The sequence below is a fragment of the Rhinolophus ferrumequinum genome, chromosome 21 (genome assembly GCF_004115265.2).
Source record: "Rhinolophus ferrumequinum isolate MPI-CBG mRhiFer1 chromosome 21, mRhiFer1_v1.p, whole genome shotgun sequence".
Lineage (NCBI taxonomy): Eukaryota > Metazoa > Chordata > Mammalia > Chiroptera > Rhinolophidae > Rhinolophus > Rhinolophus ferrumequinum.
In genome coordinates, this window is record NC_046304.1 from 35,561,143 (window position 1) to 35,586,129 (window position 24,987).

At 56.1% G+C, this 24,987-nt stretch overlaps 1 protein-coding gene across 20 annotated transcripts in view; it reads right to left on the reverse strand.

Annotated features, from left to right (window-relative positions):
* The window catches only part of SRCIN1 (SRC kinase signaling inhibitor 1), a 69,865-nt gene that overhangs the window by 34,774 nt on the left and 10,104 nt on the right, over nucleotides 1–24,987 (reverse strand). For 8 of the 20 annotated variants that reach the window (XR_004421273.1, XM_033089817.1, XM_033089821.1 and 5 more), the window contains exons 2-4: nucleotides 23,800–23,862; nucleotides 8,419–8,720; nucleotides 5,124–5,222 (exon numbers count right to left, since the gene is read on the reverse strand). Coding sequence is in view for 16 of the 20 variants with exons in the window: in XM_033089817.1 (XP_032945708.1) it covers nucleotides 5,124–5,222; nucleotides 8,419–8,720; nucleotides 23,800–23,862 (464 nt within the window). In the remaining 4 variants the exon portion in view is untranslated. Of the gene's footprint in view, nucleotides 1–2,964; nucleotides 3,299–5,123; nucleotides 5,223–8,418; nucleotides 8,721–23,799; nucleotides 23,863–24,987 lie in introns of those variants that run through there. The other 12 variants (XM_033089823.1, XM_033089814.1, XM_033089811.1 and 9 more) reach the window with 5 other exon arrangements.

Consider the following 24,987-nt stretch of genomic DNA (forward strand, 5'->3'; position numbering starts at 1 on the left):
CACAAAGTCCACCTCCCTCCAGCACTGGCTCTCAGAGATGCAAACAATATTGACTTGCCAGGGAGGGGAAGGGGAGAGCGAAGTCTGTGCCCTAACCAAAGCCTGGACTAACTGATGGACATATGCCACTCCCATGGGTGCCAGGGGATGCCCACAGGTGCTGAGGAGAGGAACGGGGAGGCAAGAGGCTGGAGAAACAGGCTCTAGCCACAGCTGCCTGTGGCCTTGGGAAGGGGAGGGGTAACAAAGGGAGTGGACATTTTGGAGGCAAGAAGAGCCGGGCAGAGGGCATGGGGAGGTTTTTGGTAAGAGTCATGTCTACAGCCCTGGCAGTGATGGACGGCTCTGCAGAAAAGGCTGCCATCCCTCGTCCACCACCACCATTATACCGGGTACACATGGGCCATCCACAGCACCCCACAATACTCAGGCCCACGCTGAGCTGCAAACAGACATTCAGACATTCTCGATAGGACATCACCACAAGCACACCCAGAGCAGCAAAACACACCCACAAAGGGACACAAGCACTTAGAGAGAAGCCCTCCACAGTCAGAAACAACCCCAGAAACAAACTTAGAGACAGATATTTATACATAGCCCACTGCTACTCTTACACAAACATGCACCCCCTACAGGACCCTGACTTGCTCACACAAACTGCCACAAGCACCACTCTAGTCACAGAAACAACAGAGGTACCAGTACCATTCAATATCCCCTACAGTCATAGAAACACACGGAGCTATGGATACTCACTCACACATACACGTATGTACACACACACGTATCAACTGCAGAAACACACAAAGCAGTACACACACATACAAAGAGAGAGTCTCATCCCTCCTTCTCCCCACCAGCCAAGCCAGGTGCCTCTGGCCACCTGGATTATTATCCCATGCCTATGGTGTCCCAGACATAACGTGTCAGGTAGGTACACTCCAGATTCAGAAGAGGCAGAAGATGCCCCAGCCCTGAATGTCAACACATCCAACTCAGTGTGTGCAGATGGCTGGGGCCTACCTCCTGCCTCTGGGAGGGAGACGGGGATGGGACCTCTCTATAGCTACATTGGCTATGCCCTCAACATGGGCATGGGCCTGCCCGGGGGTCCCAAGGCTGGGCACATCCACGGGGCAGTCAGAGCTGGAAGGGAGGGTTCACAATCTGGGGTCAGGGGAGAGGACTGGGTAGCATCAGTGCCACATAAAAGGCCAGCCAAGTGCCATTAGAGGGTAAAGATGGAAGAGTTGCTGTGTTTGTGATTGGCGAACTTGGAACGAGGCTGCAATCAGAGTCCTGGGACTTTGAGCTCTAGCCTGTGGAGTACACTAAGTGAATCCTGCTCTCCATCCTCTCTGGAAAGCGGGAAGAATGATCCTCTCTCAGCAGGAATGAGATAGTCTCTTGGCAACTTAGTGTCCTTGGAGTGGGGAAACTGTAGTGGGAAGAGGTCCATCCCCTGTCTCCTTACAGAGTGTTAAACCCATGGGGCAGCCTTGGGTGACAGAGGAGAGGACTCCTCCATGGTTAAGGTGGGGCTCTCCCCATCCAACCTCCGGCACCCTTTACCTCCTCACGCTTTTCTTTGGTTGTCTGTTCCTCCTGCCATACCTATCACAGTGCCTGGTACATAGCAGGCCCTCAACAAATATTCAGCCATGAATGAGTGAGAAGAAAATAGGACCGGCCCACAGGAGGAGGGGGATGTCTCTGAATACTCTCATCTGGCACCACTCCCTCCATCTCCGGGTACCCAGCACTGCTCAGCCTTCTGGGCCCTTTCCCTGGGGACTTCCCAGCACCAGGAACACCCTCCACTCCAAGGGAAGCAGAGGGCAGGAAGGGCTCAGGACAGGTCTGACTTCCCAGCCCAAGCAAAAACCTCCAATACCAAGGGAAGCTGTTTTCCTCCCTCTACTCATGGAGGGGTCTCCCCTTCTCAGAGGACAGTGAGAAAGCAAAATAACTGAAAGGAGTGAGTAGGAGAAACCCTGCCACCGGTATTCACTGTAGGGATGAATCGTACAGGGGCCAGAGAAAATGAGAGGTGTTCTAAGAGGATAAGATGGAAGCCCTCCATCCACTCTCTAGGGATGAGGCTTTCAAAAAAGGGGGAGGGAGAGCTCTGAGACTCAAGGAAGCAAGCCAGGGAGTCCTCACACTCCCTGGAGGGAAGAGGAAACAGCTCCTTCCCTCAAGGGTCTGGGGAGTTAACTCCCTCCCTCCCCTACCCTAGACGCCCTTAGTGGGGTTCTGCTCTCCTCTAGCAGCTGGTCCCTTCTCCCTCACGCTGTGCCCTACGAGGGCGGAGTTGTGACCCTGGGAGCCTTAGCCAAGCCAGACAACGGAGGTCTCCTCCTCCCCTGGGCAGATGTCCCTTGCAAGGAGTGCGTGACCCCCTCCTTGACCTAGAGTCCCTACCGCGCATCCTCCAGGAGGGCGGACAAGTTCCTTAATCCCCTGGCTCCGCGGGCACTGGCGCACACACCCACCTCTCAACTGTGAACACGCGTCCACGTAAACACCCGCCCCCCAGGCTGGGACTACGCAACGCGCCCGCGGGCGCCACCTCCCACCACGCACATGCTTGGCCCTCCCCTAAGTGTGCTCCAGACACCCTCACCTCCTACCCCTTCCCAATGCGGTGTGTGTGAGGGGGGGTGCTGCGGGACCTGCGCTGCGCGGGGCGAGGGCGCACCCCGAGAAGGTCATGACTTTGCGCCGTTGGGGGAGGGGATGCCCGCCGCATTTCGGGGTGGGGGCCTGGCCCACGCGGAAGGCTGCGAATGCAGTGGGGGAGGGGAGGGGGCGTTTCTCAGGGATCCGGAACCGCAGCGTCCTGCGCACCCCACACCCCCGACGGAGATGCGGAGCCGGCCCCCCCATCTTTGTGCCCCCACTCCCCGCAGAACCGGAGGTGGCGACCCCGGCCCCCGCAGCCGCTCCGCTCCCCCTTACCTGCGGCCACAGGTGTATGCGCGGGGCCTCTGGCCCCAGGTCCCGCGTCGGGTGGGGTAGGGAGGGTGGCCCCTACTCCCACCCGCCAGGGCTCTCCCCTCCCCCGGCCGCCTCCGCAGCCGCAGCCGGTGCCCTTTGCTGCAATGCGAGAGCCGCCTCGGAGCCGGCCCGGGCCCTGGTCGCCTCGGTAACCGCGACTCCACCTGGCGCGGCGCAGCGCGCCGCCGTGCACATCCTCTCTCCTGCCCCCTCCCCCGGCGCGGCCCCGCGGGCGCAGCCCCGCCGAGGAGCGGCGGAGGCTGGTGGCTGCGTCGCCACGGTCACCCGATACGCCGGCCCTCCGCCTGAGACTCGGGTTGCAGAAGGAGGGAGGGAGGTTAGACAGCCTAATGGAAGCGGGGGAGGGGCTGTAGCTTGGAGTCTAGTCTCTGGTCTCCCAGGGTCCTTTCCAAGCCCCCACCCCCAAAGGTCTGACCTAAGGTGGGGGGAGGAGAGTGTCCTGCTTCCTGACCCGCCACCCTCGAGCTCACAGCCTCTCCCCACCAGTCTCCGCTGTGCACTGTTGCCCTCAGTTCTCCCATGACTCAATTCCCAGCCAAGCCTGGGAGGCCTAGGATCCCTGTTTCCTTGATGGCCTCTGATCCTGCTCTGCTGTGTGACTCTGGCATTTGCTGAAAGTCTCTGGCCCTGCGCTTTACAAAAAGGAGACTTAGACTCAGCTATGGGGAATGGAAAGTGTGATCATTAAGTATCAAGTAATGACAAAATCCAGGGCACAGCCACTTTTCTCAGTAATTCCAAGGTTCTGGGGTGAGGGTCCCTTCAAGCTCTCCTCCTTCTTCCATCAGAGCAGATGTGGGCAGGCCTAGAACCCCCTCACCTGGGACAACTGAGCTCACCCAGTCCAGCCTCACTCCTCCGCATTACCCCAACCCTACCTAGCCCCAAGACACTCCACCTAGGGAGGGCCTCTGCATGCCCCGGGCACAGGGCACCTGTCCTCTGCCCCATCACCATTCCTGTCTCAGCCCTATTTTGGCCTCCACACGTACTTGGCCACTCAGGATAAGTCTGTCCCACTTGCCATCCAGCCTTGGGACAGACACATCTTTGCTCCCAAAAGTTCAGTCAAAATGAGGCAGACAGCAAGGGAAGGAGGTGGGCTGAATGCCCTGTGAGTGATGCCAAGCCATGCCAATTTGTTGCTAGACTTGAGTTCACTTGGCCAAAAACGTCTGAAGCTTTGTCCTTCCCTAGGCTGTCATATTTTTATTTCTCCTAATTCTTGAAAAAGTCAAGGTTTGCTCCTCCTCCCCAGGGACAGCCGGGTGTGTGAGGAAGTGAAGCTGGCACCCATACTGTCCATGGGATCCCCAGACTCTATACCTCCTTCGCCGCCTACAGCTGAATGCCCTTAAGTCCAGGCCCTCTGGGGGGCTGCCCTTCCCCATTGTAACTCTGCTTTTCTGGTCCTCCTCCCTATTTGGGCCTCGGATGCCTGTTTTTCTCTCGGATGCCTGAGCTGGGATCCTAAGCCTTGTCTAAGTGTGTGATTGTCTAAGCTGAGATCCATCCTCCCATCAGGGAAACTAAGGCTTGATGGGGAAGCAGGGGACAACTTCAGAATGGCCAGATGCCAATGTCCTCTTAAAATTTTGAAACTAAGCCTTGAATGCAGCAAGCAGGGTGGGAGAGAGACATAATGAACTTCCTGATGGTAAGACATCAGAGGAAGGTGGTTCTGCTCAGAGATGGAAGGGTGGCGGGGTGGGGATAGAGAAATGAGATGATCTGCAATGGGGGCGGGGAGTGAATTCAGGGAATAAGAGACTCCTGAAAACCACAGGGTAAGGTCGGGGAGGGACTCCTGTTTAAAGGAGAAAAGAACACAAAAAATTTGTTTTCAAAACCTGAGTATTCGCCCTCAAAAAATTCCTTCCCCAAAGCCAAATCTCACCTCAGGTTTGGAGAGGGAGTGGTAGGAATTAGGCAATCATGGGGAGAATAAAGGGCATAGAAGTCTCCTAAAAATGGGGGACCCTACCTAAGTGAAAGAGATGCAAAATAAAAATCCGGGATATTCCCCCCTCCAAAAAAATCCTCCCCAAAGCCAAACTCCACCATGGGTTTGGGGGGTGGGGTGCAGGTGGGTGACTCACCTGGGCCGGCTGGCCAGCCCCGGAGGGGGCGGAGTCGCCATGGAGGTGGGAGCAGAGGGAGCTGAGGAGGCACACGGGGTCCACGGTCCAGCCGCCAACCTGTGTGTGCGAAGCGGGGGACACCCCATTAGGGGGAGCGGGCAGGAGCCGCTGGGGGGCTGTGACGGGCAGGAAAGGGCTTTCCTGGGGCAAGATTTGGCAACAGAGCTCACGCCCAGAGGAACCCTGCAACACTGGCTAGTCCCTTGGCGAGGCTGGGTCTCTAACTAGAGCCCTTCCTTGGTCTGTTTCTGGATGTTTCTCTCCTGTCAGGCTGGGGGCTCCGTGAGCCCAGGGAAGGGCCTTCCCCATCCCTGAGGTCCTTTTCTTCAGTTTTCAACCCCCTCCCTGTATACTCTGACAGGGAACTGCTTCTCACCTCTCCCTCCTCCAGCTCTTCATTCCTTCCTCACTGAAGAGGTCACCTCCTACCAGAAACCATCTGCAGGGGCCCTCACCGCCCTGTGCCTCTTCTGACAGCACACTCTTCCCTGCCATCTCAGAGGAAGCGACTCTCTTCTCCCACCCAAGGCCACACCATACTTAAGGCTGGAAGCCTATCCCCTTTTGATTCCCCCAGGACCTTTCCCCCTCAGCCTCCTCAAATTCATTCATCTTCATTCATTCCAGAAACATTGACTGAGCCAGCACTATGCTCAGGCACCAAGCATCCCATGGCAAGTGAACTGGCCAAAGGTCCTACCCACTTACCCCCTAAGAGAGGGAATGAATGAGGGATCGAATAAAGGAATGAATTTGAGAGTGAGTGGCTGTGCTTTGATTCACTTACGAGACGTATTTACTGAGTGCCTAGTAGGTGCCAGAGAACATGTCAGACTCGGATGAGGCCCTCAAACACGCCCACATCTTCTCACAGGCCTGCTGCCCCTTGAGGCCGCCACTTTGGCTGTCTTCATCTTTTTCTGGCCAAATCTCCCCAGACAGGTCTGTGGCCAAGGGTCCCCGGCCCTCTCCACCTCCAGTCTCCTCTGAAACTGACCATTACCTTATCACACCACGAGAAATGAGCTCTCAATCCCTTTTGGACCCACAGATCCTGGCCAGTCCCAATGGCTTTCTCTCTTCCCATCCCTCCTGACTTCTGAAGTACAGGGGGCCCTCCTGCTGGGCCTTTCTCCTCTTCCTCAAGATGTAGAACTCTTCCTGGTTTCCCCTTCCCCCAACCATCACGGGCCCTCTCCTCTCAGACTCCATTGTGCCCTGGTGACTGTGCTTATGTGCCAGGTCCCACTTCCATTCTGCCGTCACCTTGGTCAAGCCTCCTCCTGAAGCTGTGGTCCCTTCAGAGTCTTAGGCTGCATAAACAGTGCCTACCAGACATCCTGTGACTGCCCTACCCACTCCTCAAACTCATATTCCTGTCCCCCACCCTCCAAACGTTTCCCTCCTGACTCTCTTCTTTCTCCCCAAGGCGTCAACATCCCTGTCACCCAGGTTTTTCTGTCTTTGCCTCCTAGATCCAGGCAGCAAACAAGCCTTGCCCAGTCTTCCCTCTTGCCCTCCATGCTTTTCCCTTTGTCCTTCATGACACACTCTCCTCTTCCTCTCCTTCTCCTGCCTCCGGCCTCCATTTTGTCCCCTCTTATTCACCCTAAAAAACAACCACAGCACTTCTAACCATTAACCATCTGGTCCTCCTTTTCAGTCGGCCCTCACCTCCCACCATCCCCTACTCGGAGACTTTCCACACCGGCCAGGTGAACTTCTGTGCCAGTCCCCAAACCAACTGTGCTCAGGCCTATGTTCACCTCCCCTCCCCAGCTCCTTCCCATCTCCACAACTCTTAAAACAACATTCTTTTTCTTGATGCCTAATCAGTCCTTTTCACCCTTCTAAGTCTAGTTTAGGTACCTCCTCTTCCAGGAAGCTTGCCCTGACCAGGCCTGCCCACCTGATCTCCCCTCCTCCAAACCCTCTCCCAACATACTGTGCCCCTCATATCAAGTTTACCATCCTTTGACCCCCATCTAGATCACAAATGCCCCTGCCCCCTCCTCCCAAGCCCGAGCAAACAGAGGAAATGCACTGAGGGGGCTCCCTGAGGGTAGGGACCATATCTCCTTCCTCTGCAACTCTCCCTTATCCCAACTGTAACTCTGCTCCCAGGAGGACTCTGGAGCTGGGAAAAGGCAAAAGCCAGACAGAACTGGAGGTGATAAGGTCCTGGGGCAGATTAGGTATCAGAAGTGCACCAATGTATCTTTGTTGCCTGCAGTGAGGATGGAGTAAGGACACTCTTCCTCTCCCCCAGCCACACCCAGCAGTATCTGGAAAGGGGAGACAGAGCAAGACAGGCGTGGGAGCAGGAAGTGACACCCCAAGGCTCGACTGAAAGGATGCTGATGGGATGTACCACCCTCCTCTCTGTCCCTTTTCCCAGAGCGGATAATGCCTGAGTCTCAGCAGTCAGGGTACCTCACCACTGTGGGATTGTAAGCAGAAGGCTAGTCCCAAGAAAGAACTTTCCTACAGACAAGGTCATACTCAGATGGAGAGATACATCCAGAACGCAAGGATCTGGGAGAGGTTGATAAGGGAGCACACCACCTCCCATAGAAGATGAGACAAGTACTGGACTGGAGGCAGGAGCCCCAACTCCATTCTCAACCTTACTGATGGCAGGAGAGAAACCAAGGCACAGAGAGAGGCAGCTTTTAGCTCAAAGTCACACAGCAAGTCTTGGACAAAGGAAGCAGGGAGAAGGAGGTAAAAGGCCCCAGGAGTTCTGGGCTCTGTTCTCGCAGCAGCTGGGAACACATCACATCCAGCCTACTTAGACTCCCACTGGGCGATATCCCAGAGGTGCAGACCCCAAGCATCTCAACTGCCCCTCTGGATGGACCCTCAGGCTCAGAACAGTCAGTCCCCAAAGTGTCCTCTCTTCCTCCCCACCACTCCCTTGGCCTCCAAGACATGCCTTCCTGCCCCTCTGCCCAGTCCAACAGCCTGAGTTTCTGAGGCTGGACTTTCTCCGCCCAATCCCTTGCTCCAAATCCCAGGATTGCAGACAAAGGTCTGGAGGCTGAGCCCCCACCTCCTCCCCACCCCCACCCCGGCCAGGCTCCACAAAAGGCCAACCAAGGCAATTGTCCAACACTCCCATTCCCCCTTCTCTGCCCCAGACGCCCCTCCGAATGGGAATGAGCCTGGGGGCCGGGGAGCACTGGATCAGACCTTCTGCCCCGCCCACTGGCCGTCCCCCCAGCCCCCAGCCTGTAGCTGGGCTCCCACTCACCTGCTCTCGCATCCTGTCTTGCTGACCCCTCAGGGCCAGAGCGTGCTGGGGGTACTTGCTCTTCAGATGGTCCATGAAGGCATCGCGCTTGCGCTCGGCGTCAACCTTCTGGAGCCCACTGAGCGCCTCCAGGCTCTGGGCGGCGATCACCGTGTGCCGGCGCTCCGACGTGTGCACCAGCCCCACGTTGGAGAAGCGCCGGCCCCCACTGCCCCCGCTGCCCCCGCCCCCCAGGGTCCGGTACTCGCGCGGGTACTCGGCATCATCCGCAGACAGCATGGGGGGGCTGCTCCGCTCCGGATCTGCGAGAGGGGAGAGGGGACACAGCGGGGGTCACTGTGCGCCTGGTTTGAGGCTACCCGGCCCCTACCCGGGTCACTGTGGGGAGGGGTGGGACCGGGCCTGGGGTTGGGCCAGAGAGGCGCCTGGGGTGAGGCAGGGGCTGCCCACCCCTCACTAGGGGACAGAAGGAGCAGAAGGAGGGCTCGGGAGGTAAGTGAGACTAAAGCGCCAAGGAGGGTGGGAACAAGGACAGGTCGTTTCTCACTCTTCTGCAGGTGGGTTTGGAGGGATAATGACTGCAGGTGAGGTGCTGTCCCGTGAGGTCAAGGAAGGTGTGGCAGCAGGGGTCCTGGGCACCTCTCATCCACAATTCCCTTCCTCCTTCCTCATGCTGGTGTGAACAGGTGAGGGAAGGGGAGTTTCCTTGTAGATGCTTGCTGGAAAGGAGCCTGCACAGTTTTACTCTCAAGAGCGTCCTCTAAGGATAGGTGGAGGGCCCTAGCCTCCTCCTCAGACTAGCATGTCCAGGACACACATGTCCTAAAGGCTGGGGGTTGGCTTGGAAAGAGGCCAGGACTAGGAAACATAGAGGGAGGATGAGGCAAAGGTCACACTCAGGGCTTCTCAAGGAGAAGGAGGCCCAGGGCCTGGGGCGTGGCACCTTCTTTCCCCTCCCTCCCCAGAGACAGACAGATGGACAGACAGGAGAGGCTGGGCACAGAGATGACAGTGAGAGATGGATTTGGGACAAACTCAAAGGAGAAAGAAAGCAGACAGAACAGCTCAAGCCCTCCCCCTGGGGCCCTCCCCTGACCACTCCCCTCCCTTTATTGAGTCTCCCCTCCCAACACATACATGCAAGTTCAAGACCTATAAGAGACGCACAGGGGACAAAGGACAGCACAGAAGCGGAAAAAAAAGAGAAGGCCGGGGGTTGAGGTCCCCACCCAGAACTCTGAATCCTTTCTCCACATGCCCACCAGCCCTGAGCTCCTGACCCAAGTCCAGCCCTGCTGTATCCCACCCTCCAGGAAGGTCAGTGTTGACCTTCCCACAGACCAGCAGGGACAGTGGTTCCAGAGGAGTTGCCAGGGCTTACCTCCGCCATATTCCTGGGTATATAACGGGTTGATCTCCCTCATCCCCAGAAATCACTCCTACTGGCGGATGACCAGTCTTCCTGACACACCCCCACCCCCACAATCCACCAACCTCAAAACAGCATCCCCCAAGTGTGGTCTAGGTTTGGGGGTGTCAGGTACTGCATCAGACACACGCAGCTCCACACAGGGGCTGACTCACAGGGTCAACTGGAGCCAAAGAGGAGGGGGAGGCAGGGGATTCTGGGACCCAGCCAGATTCCATTCAGCCCCGCCCCTCAGCAGCCCCCTTCCTCCACACATCACTGCGCAGGCCTGCTGCCAGGCCCCAGTCACCTCCTGTTCACCCCAGGAGGGAAGAGGAGATTGTCTCTCAGTTTAATAGTTATACCTTCATTTTCATAAGGATTAGAAACACCCCAACTAGAAGGTCCAACCACTGATTTCATGGATATCATTCCTTGGGGTGGCAGAGACATAAGGTTTCCTTTCAAGTACATGTATTTAAGTTCAAAGAGTTAACAGAAAACATATTGAGTTAGGATAGTGCAAAGGTTCCCTGATAGGGAGGAAATTCGTGAAGATGGCTCCTGACTGAGCAAGGCTGGGAACCCTGGGGACCCAGTTCCTGCACTTAGCCAGCCAAGGTGGCCAATGAATGTGGCTGAAAAGGAGTGACCTGAGAATCATCCAGGAGAAGGAGGGGCCAGGATGAGGATGCTCTGGGCACTGGAGAAATAGCCCCAACCAGAGGAGGGGGCTGCCTCTCGTGACCTTTAACCTCCCTCTTCCGCGCACCCTCACTACCAGCCAGAGGTCTGCAACCTCATCAGATATAACAGAGCAGGAGGAGACCCTCTGTGGCCAAGAGGCCACAGAATTTCACACACTTCTCTTTGACGAGGGTTGGATTCTTCCCACAGCCTTGTTGCTGGAACCCTGAGCTCTAGAGTCCAGCCCAACCCTGCCTGAGCCAGAGGGACCTCTCCCCTGGTGCCAGTCAACCAGGCTTGTGGTGCTTTCCTAGAGCTCTGGACACACTTCCTCAGGGAGATCTGGGGCGGGACAGTGTGCCCGCCTGAGACAAGGAAAGACTGTGGGGAGGTCCAGGGTCACCAGGCTCTTCCAGGTTGATTAAAGGGGCCGAAGCAGGGCTGGCAGGAAGGTGTCCCGGCTACCAGAGCAGGAAGCAGCTGCGGACAGTGGACGTGTGCTCACAGGCAGCCCTGTTGATGACTGCAGCCCCATAAATCTCACTCGGGCAGTGGAAGTGGGGAGGGGGCTGCTGAGCAGGCCTGAGCGCAGAGCGCAATAAGGACTAACTGCCCTGCCTGCTGGAGGTCAGGGCTCACCCCTCAGGTGCCCACGCATTGGTGGAGGGAGGGTCAGGGGTGAGGCAGGAGCTGGATTCTGGGGGTGTCGGAGAGAGGGGAGCGGGCAAGAGAGACAACTGCTGTCTCTGAAGGGCGATGGGAAAGAGGGACTTTGATTTGAAGAGCTTTAGAATCTGTTTAAGAACCTTCCAGATCCTTGGCTTGATTTAACAAAGACAGAAACTAGGCTGAGGGAAGAGGTGAGGTGCCTGTGTAACCAAAGTGTCTTTGCTCCCTGCCCTTTGCATATTTCCCTTATTTCTGCAGGGCTCCAGTGGGGTTGGAGTTACCCTCAGGAGAAGGAGGTCCGTGGGGGCTCTTATGGCTCAGGCATGAATTGATCTCTCTGAACCAGCCCAAGCACTTGAGGTCAGAGCACTGGGAAAGAAGAAAACGCCCAGGCCAGAAACACCCTGGGTTTAGAGTCTGTTCCTTCCCTGAGGGCGCGGGGTTAGCCACTCATTTAATTATCCATTCAGTCAACAAGTCTCTTCCCTCTGGGAGCCTGAGGGCACTAATCTGTAAAATGGGGATGTTAACCTTTAAACCCTGCCCTTGGGCTCTGAGTGAGGAGCTGGCAAGACAATGGAGGAGAAAGTCCATTGTTTTGAATGAAAGACATTCCTGGTACAGAGCTGTCGGGCCCTAGCAGAACAGCCCCCCCATTTCATCACCCCTGTGCCTGCTGCAGCCACCACCACGTCCTCACAGCATCCCCGACCCTCCCCGGACGGCGCAGCCCAGTGAAAAGCCTGGGAGATCGATTCCAATCTAGCAAGCGGTGGGCTCCCGTGCAGATCGATGCTTCCTGTTCAATGGCAGGGGGCAGTGAGGGATCCGTCCGGGCAGGGGTCTTGGGGCGGATCAGGGAGGCCTTGAGAAGGTAAGCAGGGCTGGATTCTAGTGGGGCAGGGACATAGGAGTGGAAGGACTCTGAGGTAGAGAGGCACAGGCAGGGAGCCTGAGGGAAGAGGGAGGGTGGGGAGATTCTGGATGGGGAGCAGAACTGGGGTACACTGGAGAAGGGCTGGGCATTGGGACTCAAGGCCCCTGAGGGATGGGGGTTGGTGGAGCCCCAGAGATAAGCTATGGCTGGAGGGTTTGCCATCTCTCCAAGGACCCTCAGTAGGCCAGGCCGACCATAATTTTTGAGTCTGAGATCCAAGCTATAGGGCAGATGCCTGGGGCTGGGAAAATCCAGCCCAGAATAAGAGGAAGGGAAGAGTGGGGAAGGGGATTTCTGGTCACCCTCAGCTCAGCCCTCCCAGCCTGGGCAGTCGGGAAGGGACTGCTGCCCAGGCTGAGTGACCAGGGAAGAGATGGGCGCCCCCCAGTGGCTGGCTGCAGATAATGGCGCAGGTGCTCGGGAAGGGGGAGACATGGTTATTTGTTCTACCGATTCCAAATTCCACGTTTATTTATGAGCGTGATTTTTTTTTATCCTCAATAGCATTCTCTTACATGAGATCACAGTCGCTCATGATGAGAATTAAGATTCCCCAAGTTTTAGTGACACCGTCTGGTAAGTCATCAAGCCCATCCCCATCTGGCATCTTTATCCAGATGTCATCATCTACTCTGTCCGCTGGCTGCCGATGGGCGACATTCATACATGACATCATCTTCAGAGGAAGAGAATGTGGAGAAGAGGAGAGGGGGAGGGAGAGGGAAAAAGAGAGACGAAGGGGAGAAAGCAGAGGGAAGAGCAAAGCTAGAAGCCAAGGAAAAGAAAGAGAAAAGGACTCTCTGGGGACCCCGAGTTCAGGATCTGAAGTTCAGGTCCCTGTTTCCCTCTCCCTGGAGGTAGGGAGGCTGGTCAAGGTCCCTCCCTTGGGGAGCTGAGAAGCCTCACGGGTGTGTCCCCATCCAGGGCATAGGTGGGGGCTGGGCACCAGCTCAGGGAGCCCACAGGACCTGGGGCTAGATCCAATGAGGCTTAAAGATAGGGCAAGGGGAGGAGTGCATGGAGATTTATGGAAGGGTGGAGGACCTGGCTCAGACCCCAAAGTGCCTTGCCCAAACACACACATTTGCAGCTAGAGGCTCCCCCAGTCCCACTGTTTGCAGCCAAAGCAAGAGGAGCCCAAGTCACCCAGGAGATGCCTGAAGGCAACTGCCACCATCAATTGTGTCTGACAAGTCCATCCTGTTGGGTGCCTGCTGCAGTCAGGAAGCACACTATGCTGGGAGGTCAGAGGCCAGAGGTCAAAGGTCAAACTTGGCAGAGACTCTAGGCACCTGGGTCAGGTGAGGGGATCATCCCTTGGCCCACCCCCTGTGGAGGAATCTGTCTTTGCGTGCCCCTGGCTCTGGGCTCCTTGTGTGCCCATGCCCCTCTGTCCTTGCTGTCTGTTTGTGGGTCCTCAGAGCAGAAGCCCGTCTGTGTCTGTTTTCTAAAACCATCTTTTCCGCCCCACACCACAGCAACCAAAGTCATTTTCCGGGCAATTGCCTTTCTGTAAACATTCCTGTGTAATATCCCCCCCAAATTGCTCATGCCCAGTGCCCTTGTTGAGTCTCCCTGTCACTCCAATCAGAGCTTCAGAAGTGGGGGTGGGTAGGGGGGGAAAGGCGATCAGAGGGGACCAGGCAGCTGGACTGAGAATTAGGGACAGGGCTTCACGTCCAGCTCCTGGCACCGAGGGGGGCCAGAAACCCGCACACCTGCCCCCCATACTTCTGATTCCCCACCAACCCAGCACCACTTCCCCTGAATATCAGGCAGCTCAGCATAGCCTTTCTGGACTGGGAAAGAAAACAGAGAGGGCAGGGAACAGGAACCCCTGGGAGGGCGGCCTGGGAGGAAAGGGAAACGACTTGAAAGCACGGAGGAGATGGTGAGACGATAAAGGTGACTTCCTGGTGACCGGAGGGGGGGGGCAGGGACACTGAGGAGGCAAGGGCCAGGCTAGGCGAGCTGCCATTACTGACGCCCTAGGGAATGCCAGCTCCCCTCCCCCTTAGATGTGAGAAGGAGAACAGAGAACAAGTGGAACCCCACCCCCAAGAGGGACCACTACGTGGGCAGTGCAGTGGTGGGGAAGGTGGGCAAGGCAAAAGGGTGTCAGAGGCAGGGTGGTCCTTCGCCAGTGACACACCTGATGCCACTTTCCAAGCCCCCAGCGCTGATCTACAGAGCCGCCATGAAGGGCCTGGGGCAGGTTCCTCGAAGTGCAGCAAGGGAAACTGAGGACCAGGGAGTGGAGTGATTTCGTAAGAGTCACCATGTGGACTCCCTTCCCTGGGGCTAGTGGGGAAGAGGGGGAAAAGGACTGTGGCCCGGGATCCTCTGGTCTCGTCCACCCCCATGCCCCCATGCTACCCCCCAGCCCCCAGTGAAGCTGGTGATCTAGACTTAGGTGGGCTGGGAGCTGGGACGACAGAGCCCAGAGGGAGCCAGGAGACAGGGGAGTGTGCAGGGCACTGCCAGTCACAGCTTCATGCAGGCAGAAAAATACAAACCAATTTGTGCAGATTTAAAACCCACGGAAGGCCACTTAGTTGGTAAACGAGTTGGAATCTAATTAAAGGACCTCATCAGAGCTGGGGGAGGGAGAGCTCACCTGCCTAGGAGGAGCTGTTGCGCAGGGGGGAAGGAGGACCCTGGGTCTCCGCAGCTCCCAGTGGAGCTTCTGCGACTTTCCCCAGGGGGAGAGAATTTGAGAGAGAGAGGGTATTGGGTGCCCTGGGGGTAGGGTGGGCATTGTTCCAGCCAGATGCTGCCTCCGCCAGCGCTTCTTTCTCCCCCACCCCTAGGCTGACTCTGTCCACTTGCTCAGAGGGAGCACATCCCAGCACGGGGCCCATGTCTCCCCCATCAGACTAGGGGCTCCCCTAGGACAGTCTTGTCCTCAGACTGGACACTCCCTAAGGGCCGGGCCTGTCCCTCCTCTCTGAGGGGCACTAAGGTAAGGCCCCTGTTGACCTCATTAGATTGAAGCTCCCTCAGACTGGGGCCTCCTTGAGGGCTGAGGTACCATTCCATCCAGATTGGGTGGTCTCGCAGGACAGAATTGGGGGAGGTGAGGAGATCCACAGCCCCCTCAGGAGTGGGGCGGGGGCCTCAGTGCCATCTCCGCCAGCCTCCTTGGCTCTGCATGGCTGTGGAGTCCTTGCTTCCTTCTACCTGCTGCCCTCTCTCGCCCACTCCCCGTGTCCACAGGCCACAGAGCACAGCAGCCCTCTAACTTCTCAGCTCTTATCTCTGAGGCAGGGAGGAATGAGGTCTTGAGACTGTTCTGCTTACCCCTCTCTGCATCTTGAAAACCATACTGTGCTCTCCCCCCAGCCAACCTCCATTCACAGGAAGGAAACTGAGGCCCAGAGAGCAACCTGACCCAGTCATACAGGAGCTGGAGGCAGAGCCAGAAATGGAACTCAGGCATTCTGGCCCCAGAGACAAGGATTTTTCCATCCCACTCTGCCACTTCCCAGAAAGCAATTGCCAGGAGAGCCCCTCTCTAGGTGGTAGGCCCCTGGAGGGCACCGACTAACAACCTCCTTAGAAGGAATCAGCAGCAAAGTGGAAAACGTGTCACAGAACCATGGCCCCAAAAGAAAGAAGAGCTGTGGGTCACAGCCCAGCCACACCGCCAGGTGTCCACCCCAGCCCAGTGGGATGCTCACCACACAGAACTCAGGGTCCCCGCATTGCATCCTGACCACACTCTTCAGACAAGACCTCCCCCCTTTGCAAAAGAATCAACAAGCCAGCTCCTTGCCCATAATTTCAGATATAAACCCTCCCTCTTCTCTCTGCACCCCCACTCCATGCAGGCAAAGCTATGGCAGTACCAAAAATCATTGGATTCGGGCATGAGAAAGCTCTGTTCAAACACAGCTCTGCCACTGACTAGTTGTGTGACCTTGAGCAGGTCAGCAGCATCTCTGTGTTTCAGTCCTCTCATGTGTTTTTCAAAAAAGAAAAGCTATTAGGTTGGTGCAAAAGTAATTGCAGTTTAAAGAGTTAAAAATAATTGCAAAAACCGCAATTACTTTTGCACCAATCTAACAGTAACACTTAGACAGGTGTGCAGGTTGTGCACTGCACAAAGACACCGAAGTAGGGAGCAAGTGGGGGACAGTTCTTTCCTAATCTGCCCAGTCACTCGATTTCCTTTCATGCCACTGTCAGAATGTTTTCAGACCCAGGACTGTGTAGGGTTTTGATTTTTGACTACTCATGAAGATCTGGCTAATTGGCTTCCCCAGGAAGGAAGAGGGCGGAGATGCAGAGGGAAGCATGTCACCCCCAGTCTGAAGCCTTTGCTGGAAAAGCTGGGAACAGCCCTGGCGTATGCCCACACAGTGCCGCCGCGTTAACAAGCTAACTCCCGCGTGGCATCTCTACCATCACGTGCCCAGGGAAGGTGTCCTGTCAGATCCACATCTCCTTGGAGAGACAGCAGAGAGGAACACAGGCCAGGGGAAGGGAAGGAGCAAATACAAGAGGCTGGGAAGAGATGGAGGTAGGGGCCTGTCCTCCCAGCTCTGCCACCATTCCAAGGAGGCTGCCAGAGCTCCTTCTCTCCCAAGGGATGGTCCAGCCGCAGAGTACCTAGGCCAAGGCAGCAGGTGTGGGCAAAGGACCTTTACCATACCCTGAAAGCCAGCCCAGAGGGAGGCATCCTGTTCCCAGGGGAGAGACCCCAATCTGTCGGAAGTGAGAGGTAGAAGCCCCACTCATCACCCTGTCCCACCACAGGGAAGTGTTGTCAATACCCAGTAAGCATCCCAGGCCTCATAAATGCCGGGCTTCAGCCTGGCTGGGCCCCCTTCATCTCCTCCTCAGACACCATCCTTCAGGGGTCAGGCTCCCTCGAGGAGGCCTTTTCTCTGCCAGCACCCAGACAGCTCCCTTAGTCACCAGAACAATCAAGGTCCTGCTGCCTCCAGATTCCAAGCACATGCTCAGTCGCTCAGGCACACAGTTCTGCTCACTCACACTTTTATCGTCATACTTGGGCACCCTGGCACATGCCCACGTGCCCAGCACATGCTCACCTACATATGCCCAGTCACAAACTACCTCACCTGCATCCCCCACAGGCATCTACGTGCAGAGTAGCACACCCAGGCCTGGGCAGGACTGGGGTAACACACAGATGCCACCCTGACTCACCACTCTGCCATCTTAGATGCCACAAGGACAGACAGGGGGCTGTTCCCACGCACACACATCATGTACACTCAAGAGACGCCCCCAGGAGAGAGTGCAGTGTATCTGGGGGTTCCCTCAATTGCGAGGTTGATGCATCTCCAGCTTGGGGTACAAGACCATGGAGCCGCCATCTGCCCACCCTGAGTCTAGCCGCGCCTTCTCGGGAGGCAGCTTCCTCAGCCTTCTCCTGCTTTGTCAAGTTCAGAGCTTCCTCGCTGAAGTGTTTACATTCTGTCTTGAAATAGAGGGATAGGCCAGTGACCTCAGGGCCACTCCACTCTGACCAATGTTCAACCAACAAGGCAATGCCAATGCCAAGGACTGAGACGCCCCTCTGGGGCCTGGGCACCCAGCTGTTCTGTCTCTACAGACACTCAGCCTCCTCTACCGGGGTGAGGGGCCAGCGAGCCTTTCACCTGCGTCCACCTGCTGCTGGAGGGTGAAGGACAGGGCTGCTGGGCTCTGACGCCCAGCTCTCAGCTCCGCCCTCACCTCATGTGTTAATTACTCCACAGCCCAGCGAGACAATGGAGAACCACAGCCCAATCTGCATCCCATCACTTTGTCTCCCTATGGATGCCAAGGTTAGTACCATAAAGAGGAGGCAGGAGAAGGGGAGCCAGGAGTTTGGAGAGGGCAGGAGATTCCGCTAGTTCCTGCCAACCACTGGGTCCAGGCTGACCTGGGAAGCCTGATCAGATACTAGGGGCATCTTTCAGAAGCTCTCCCTGTTGTCCAACCAGAGTCCTCCCACCAGAGCAGGATCTGGGAAGGTGGAGCACAGGCTGGAAGGCAGGGGAGAAATAAACAGTCTCCCCTTCCATCTGCAAAAGACTCAAAGACTCCACCATTCTCTTCTCAGTCGAATCCACCCATTCATCTTGAGTTATACCTGGCAGCAGGCTTGCTGATGCCATGGGAAATAGGGACCAGCCATGAGTGACGCCATTCCTGATAACCCCCCACACTCATGACAGTCTACAAGGGCTCTCACAGCCATTTTCATTGAATTCGCAGAGTCACCTGGGGAGGTTGCTCTCCTTCCACCCATTTTACAGGTGAGGAAGTGGAGGTTCAGGAAGGGGTAACTTGTCCGAGGTCAGAGATAAGTCTCATCGCAACTGCAAGGGTTCTCAGCCCAGATCGCCCTTCTTTCCCTACACCCTGTAGCCCCGGAGGAAGATGCTGATTCTGCCACCAAGGCTTCCCTGAGTCTTCGTCCAAGACATTGGGCCAGGGCCCTCGCATCCCCTCAGTCTGCCCAACTCCCTGAGAACACTCCAACAGCCCTCCACCCCAGCGAAGCACAGACACACCCCAACCCTGTCCTCTGTGGAGAGACCTCGCACTGGAAGAGCCAAAGCGACTCTTCCCCAGGGCAGGGCTGAGAGACGGGGGAGGAGCAGGGAGCAGAGCTGCTTCAGGGCCACAGAAGCCCAGGCTGGGACGGGGTCTCTCAGTCCTGAAAGAACCTCTGAGGGATCTACCTTTCCACGGCGCTCTTCTCACACCTGTTGGGTACAGAGTCCTCCCAGGGCGCGCCACAGGCTGTGCTGAGGCCGGCTACAAGTCCTCCCTACTTCAGGAATGCCATCCAGCCAGAGCTTGGGTACCTCTAAGAACAGAGGACTCATTACATCCAAGGCGCCAATCTCCCTGTGGGGCTCCTTATTCCTTGAAAATGAGCCCATGGCCCTCAGAGGGGCTCAGGGACAGGCCATGACCTATCCAACTGGAGCAGGATGGAGGGTCCTGAACTCTGATGTTCTCTCTTCGGGCCCTTCCTTGGCTCCCACGGCCTGGCTATTTGCCCTGCCTTCTGTTGGTTGAGCCCTAGGGTATCACCACCCCTCTCCGGTGATGGCCTTCAAAACTGCTCCAACGGTCCAGATGAGGTCTGAGCAGCCCAGATGACCCCTCACCGCTTCTATTCCCACCAGCCCTCCTCCTGCCCTCGTTATGTGTGCTGGGGAAAACACAGCCCTGCTCTGGGATCAGAACATACCTTCCTTGCCTCCTACTCCTCCCTCTCAGGCCTCCCCTGACCTTGGGCCTTGGGGTCCAACTTGACTCTTCCTGCCTGGGATGGATGACCCTCCTGGCAAGGTCAGCTGAAGCTGTCTGCTCCTTCCCAGCACTTCCCTCTTCCCTCAGCGCCTGGCCTTGCTGATGCGATTTGAGGAGTCTGCTCTGAGCATTCGCCCCTCCTAGTAGCAACAGTGCCCCTCACAGCGCCACAAGGCACAGCCCAGCTCCAGGCACCAAACGGTGTGCCCAGGAGTCTGAGTGGGCAGTCTGCTCTGCTTGTAATTCTCTGGTTGTGGCCAGAGGTCCTGGATGCCCTGTCCAGCAGCTAGCCATCTCAGGGGTATAGCCCAGCCACTTTGAGGACTGGAAAACCACAGCACACAGAATAACATCTGACACATATAAACCACACAGTGCTTCCTCTCTGCTAACCTACTTCCTCCTCCCCAGTGCTGACCCTGCCTTGCTGCCAGAGGGCCCCCCGGCTTGGAAGGAGAGGCTCCCCCACCCCCAGCTGCTTTCCTCACTGTGCCCCATGTCTGTATCCCATGCTTGCACAGTGGCTAATTCTGGCGTCTCATCAGACAGTAATTATGGGGGAATCAGCAATGCTGTCATCTCTGCAGCTCAGCACCTGTCACCACGCCGCCATCCCCAGGCTGCTGAGATGGGACCAGAAGCTGAGGGAGGAGGGGTGCACTGGAGTGAGGGGGGCCTGCTCCCTCCCTGCCTCTTCAGCCTCCTTTAACCCAACCTCCCACACGGCCTGCAATACATGTCAACCAGGTGGCCACTCGCCTCCCTGTTACCTGGGGCAGGTACTGAATGCATGTGCCATGTGTCACACGGACATAGAGTGGGAAGGACACAGCGAGCCAAGGCTCAAATCTCGCCTCAGCTGCTTCCCATACATGTGACCTTGAACAAGTCATTTTATTTCTCTGGACATCAGTTTCCCCAACGGCAAAATGGGGAAAACAGTGCCTGCCTTGGGCAGATGGGAAGAAATAAGTTATGTAAAGTATCTAGCACAGTACCTGGCACATGTATGGTCATGTATTCACTCAACAAACAATCAGTACGCACCTACTGTGTGCTGGGTAATGTGGGGATGCTAAGATAAATTCATCACAGTTTAGCAAGGATTGCACTGGGGTCATACGGGGACACAGGCATTTTGTCTGGCTGATGGTGTTTGGTTTTTATTTCTTTGAATGTTAACGTCTTTAAGGGGCACATGTGCTTTTCCCACCGCAGTCCCCACCATTCCCTATCGTCCTCATCCACTGCTTCACCATTTCCTGCCCATGAAGGCACTGAGCTTGCTGTCCCCAAGAGCAAACATGGACTAGTAGGCTCAGTTATGTCCACAACCAGTGGCAACAGAGATTTAACTATGCTGTGGGAGTTCAAAGGGGCCAGCCAGAGGTGGTCGGGGAGGTGCTGGCTAAGGGAGGAGCGGGGATGGGCGGTGACAAACGGGGTGGGGGGGCTTCCTGGAAGTGGAGTCCCAAAAGCAAAGACTCAGAGAAAAAGACCAGACCTAACGGGAGACACTGGAGACAGATATCTCAGGAGGTCCTTCCTGACATGGGCTTTCCAAGCCCCAGGGTGCAGCACCTCCCACCCCTCCAGAGCTCTCCAGAATGCTTTCTTAGGTGGCCTTATTGGTGGAGCTGCAATGTAAGACCACCTCCCTTTGCCTCACAATAAAGCAGCATCTGCTGTCCCAACGACGTCACGGAGTAACTTCCCTGTCCCCATGGTCTTTTTCCCCAGGTGGGGAGGACCTCTGTGAAAACTGAAAGAATGTCTGCAAATAGGAACTCTCTAACCTCTATTCCTCCTTCCATCCTCACTCCAGGGTCTGGGAGCCCCAGACTCCCCAGGGACTGAACCAGAAATGGGGTTGGGGGCTAGAAGGTGGAGATGAACTTCAGAGTCAAGTCTCAGTGGCATGAGTCAGGGAGGAACCCCTGAATCAGGGAGGAGTGCAGAAGTGAGGTGAAGGTGTACCACCCCACATACGGCATGAGGGATTGAGGCTAGACCTAAGAAAGGCTTCGGGAGGAAGGCCAAATGGACGGAGTGGGAGTAGGGCTGTGGCTGCCATGATGGAAAATCTGTGTGACCTTGGACATGTTACTTAACCCCTCTGGTCTGTCTTCTCCTCTGTAAACAGAGACAGGAGCATCAAGCTCACAGGACAGCTGTGGGGATGAAATGAACTAACACATGGACAGAGCTCAGCCCAGCATATATGATTCAAATATTATGGGTCATTCGTATTTGCACTATTACCAGGGATGATTTTTTCCCCTCAAACTCAGCAACAACTAAATGAGCCCCCAACCCCTTGCCAGCCCTCCACCCTCCGCTCCCTTCTTTCTCAGAGCCCACAGAGGGAGCACAGAGGTCTCTTCTAACTGCAACCAGAGTCAACAGTGAGGCGCTGACCCCACTGTGTCCCCTCCATGGATACCTCCCGACCCCCACCCCCACCCGGCGCATTCTAATAACCCTCAGAGCACTTTTCCAAAACCCACCCACAGGTCATTCCACTCTGGGTAGTAAAGCAGGACGGGGTTGCTCCCCCTCTTTACAGATGTAGAAAATAAGTCTTGGAAGGTATTGGGCTCCCTGCCTCTGGCAGTATTCCAGAAGAAGGTGGGTGAAAGAGGAGAGCATTCAGGCCCCCCTCCCTGGTTCCCTGCCCCTGAACCCACTCCGTGGACCCTCTGCTATGTGTGTGGGAAGTGGGGGTTGTGGCCCTCATGACCAAGACAGGGCAGAGGGAAAGGGCTGCAGTCTCTAGTCACTTCTGCCCACTCCTGGCAGCAGTGGAGGAGTGAGGAGGCAGAGGAGCTGTGCCATGCTTTTAGGAAAACGGTCATTTTAATTAAGAGGCAGACAAACAAGCGCTCTGCAGATTGTCTCTAAGCAAAGTTATTAAAAAGCCATTAAGACGATGGCAGCCACGGTGGCTAGGAGGGCTGCCTCCCCCCGGCTGCCTGCCTGGATTTGGGCTACGGCATTCTTCAGGGAGCTGAAGAAGGGATGAATGATGTGGAGCCGAAAATGGCCAAAATGGGGATTCTGCAGCTTTTCTCCCAAGGTGGGGGCAGGGGCAGGACCCAGACAGTACCTAGGGCACAGCCTGCCTGACACCAAGGCAGGGCACAGAGGGTGGGGGGAAGGGTAACAGAAAGGGAACCAGCAATTGGGCAGTCTCTGCTGTGGATCAGGCTCTGGACCAGTCACTGCTTTTCCTTCACTCTTAACAACTGTGTTCCTGCACCATTTTACCAGTAAGAACACGGAGGCTCAGAGAGGGAAAGTGGTTTGTCCTAGGCTACACAGCTAGGAAATGGCTTAAGTGAGGATTGGAACCCAGGTCAGACTGATTCTCAAGTCCAATACTCCAGGTTTCTGGTCCTGAGCACAGAAGTGCAGGGCTGGGCTGCCTACCCACTCACCCTCTCTCAACCTGGGCTCCCTGAGGTCCTCTGAAGGAGCCTCAGCCTGGCCCACTAATGTTGCCCACAGTCCCCAGGGTCACGAGGGACTTGGAGACTTGGTCACTGCTTGCTCGGTGGGGACACACTATGAGAGGGGTGCGATCGGGTCAAAGGACATTCTACAAGGACATGAAGTACAGAGCAGCTGCCAGGAGAGGGAGCAGGGGCAGACAGGAGCATCAGTGGACCTAGCCTCACAGCCCTGGGGTGAGGGCAGGTACTATACAGTCAGCTGGCCAGGCCATGACCCCAGGCCCCACAGTTGGTGAATTCAGCCAACCCCTTAAGCTCTTTGGGCTCACCTGTCTTGGTCACTGTTGGACTCTGAGTCTAGCCCAGTGACTGGCACAAAGAAGATATTCAATAAATCTTTTTGGAAAAATGAGTGAATGAAGAAATGAATGGATGAATGAACAATTGATTGAGTAAATGAAATGAGATCACAGGTTTGCAAGTGCCTATAAACTAAACAAAGCTGTATTGAGATAGGAGAGGGTCCCATCTTCTCCCATCCCCCACCTTCTGGCCATCACCAGAACATGGGCTTCCCCCCACGAGAAGGGCCCCTCGCTCCTGACCCCCACCCCCAAGGCCTCCAGTCCCCTCAGCAGAGGGCTCCTGCCTCCTCCACCCCAGCCCCAGGTACACGGAAGCTTTGCCACCAGCACACACATGTACATGCACACGTGCTTGCACACACACTAACTCACATGCACACACATGCACACACAGACACATTCTCTGCCAGGCAAGGTGCCCTCCCGAGTCAGGTCTCTGCTGCCCCCTCCCCTAGCAAAGGCATGGGCCCACCAGGAATGGCATTCTCCCCCGTTTCTGGCCCTCTAGGCTGGGAAAGGGCATGTGGCTGAGGAGCAGTGGGAAAGAAATGGTGGGGGAGGCCTCCCTCCTGGCTTACTAACCTGGAGACTTTAAACAGAGGGAACAGAGTCCTGAAGGCTTCCCTCCCGCTGCACGCTGGAGCCCTGGGTGAGGGACAGGAAAGGAGGAAAGTCGTGAATGAATGCCAAGAGCGGGGGTAGAGGACTTGGAGAGAGGGAGGGGCGGGGGCGGGGCTCCCAAAGTGGGATGGGCCAGGCCGGGGCCCTGGGCCGTGGGAGAGGAGAAGGCAGGGACACGGCAAGGCAGAGCCTTAGAAACTGTCCCTTTGGGGTAGGGGGGGAGTCACTGCGCGCTGGGGGAGCAGGCAGGATATAGATTGGGTGCTGGAGGAAAAGCATGGGCGGAGGAGGCAGAGACACTGGTGGAAGACAGACAGGAGGACAGACAGCAGGACAATACAGAAAACATGGGATCTGCAGGACAGACAGCCAACAAGCCGGCCTGGTTCTCCTACCAGAAACAGGGCAGACTCTTTCCTGGGGTACCCATACAAGATCCCAAATGACAGCACCTTGGACGGTCCATCTGCCTTTCCAACCAAGGTCACCCCATTATGGAAGGTTGATGGGTTCAGAGTCAGAGGGGTCTGCCATCATTGCTCTGCTGACAACCCTCTCCCAGCTCGAGACCCCCCCATCTGCTCCACTCACCCCTTAACCTTGAATTAGGCCCCCCTTCCCTGCATGTAATAGAGGAAACAGGGGCATTTCATACCCAACAAGCATTCGCACACTTGCATGTGATGGGAGCTGAGCAGGAAGAGGTGGGAGAGTAGCACCCCTGCCCAAAATTGCCCAAAGTCCTGCTCTTACCTCACTCCTGCCCTGCACCCAACTAACCTTCAAACTGCCAGGGCAGGGCCCCCCTCAGCTGTCCATTATGGCTGCCTCCCTCTCACCATACAGGGAAGTCCTTCTAACTGAATTCCCTCGTGCTGCAATGGAGAAGTCCGTCACCCCTTATCCGCAGTTTCAGTTACTCATGTTCAACCAAGTCTGAAAATATTAGGTTGGTGCAAAAGTAATTGCAGTTTTTGCAATTATTTTTAACCTTTTAAACCGCAATTACTTTTGCACCAACCGAATACATGGAAAATTCTAGAAATAAACAATTCATAAGTTTTAAATTGTGTGCCATACTGCGTAGCATGATGAAATCTCAAGCCTTCCTGCTCTGCCCCCCCTAGCACATGAATCATCCGTTTGTCC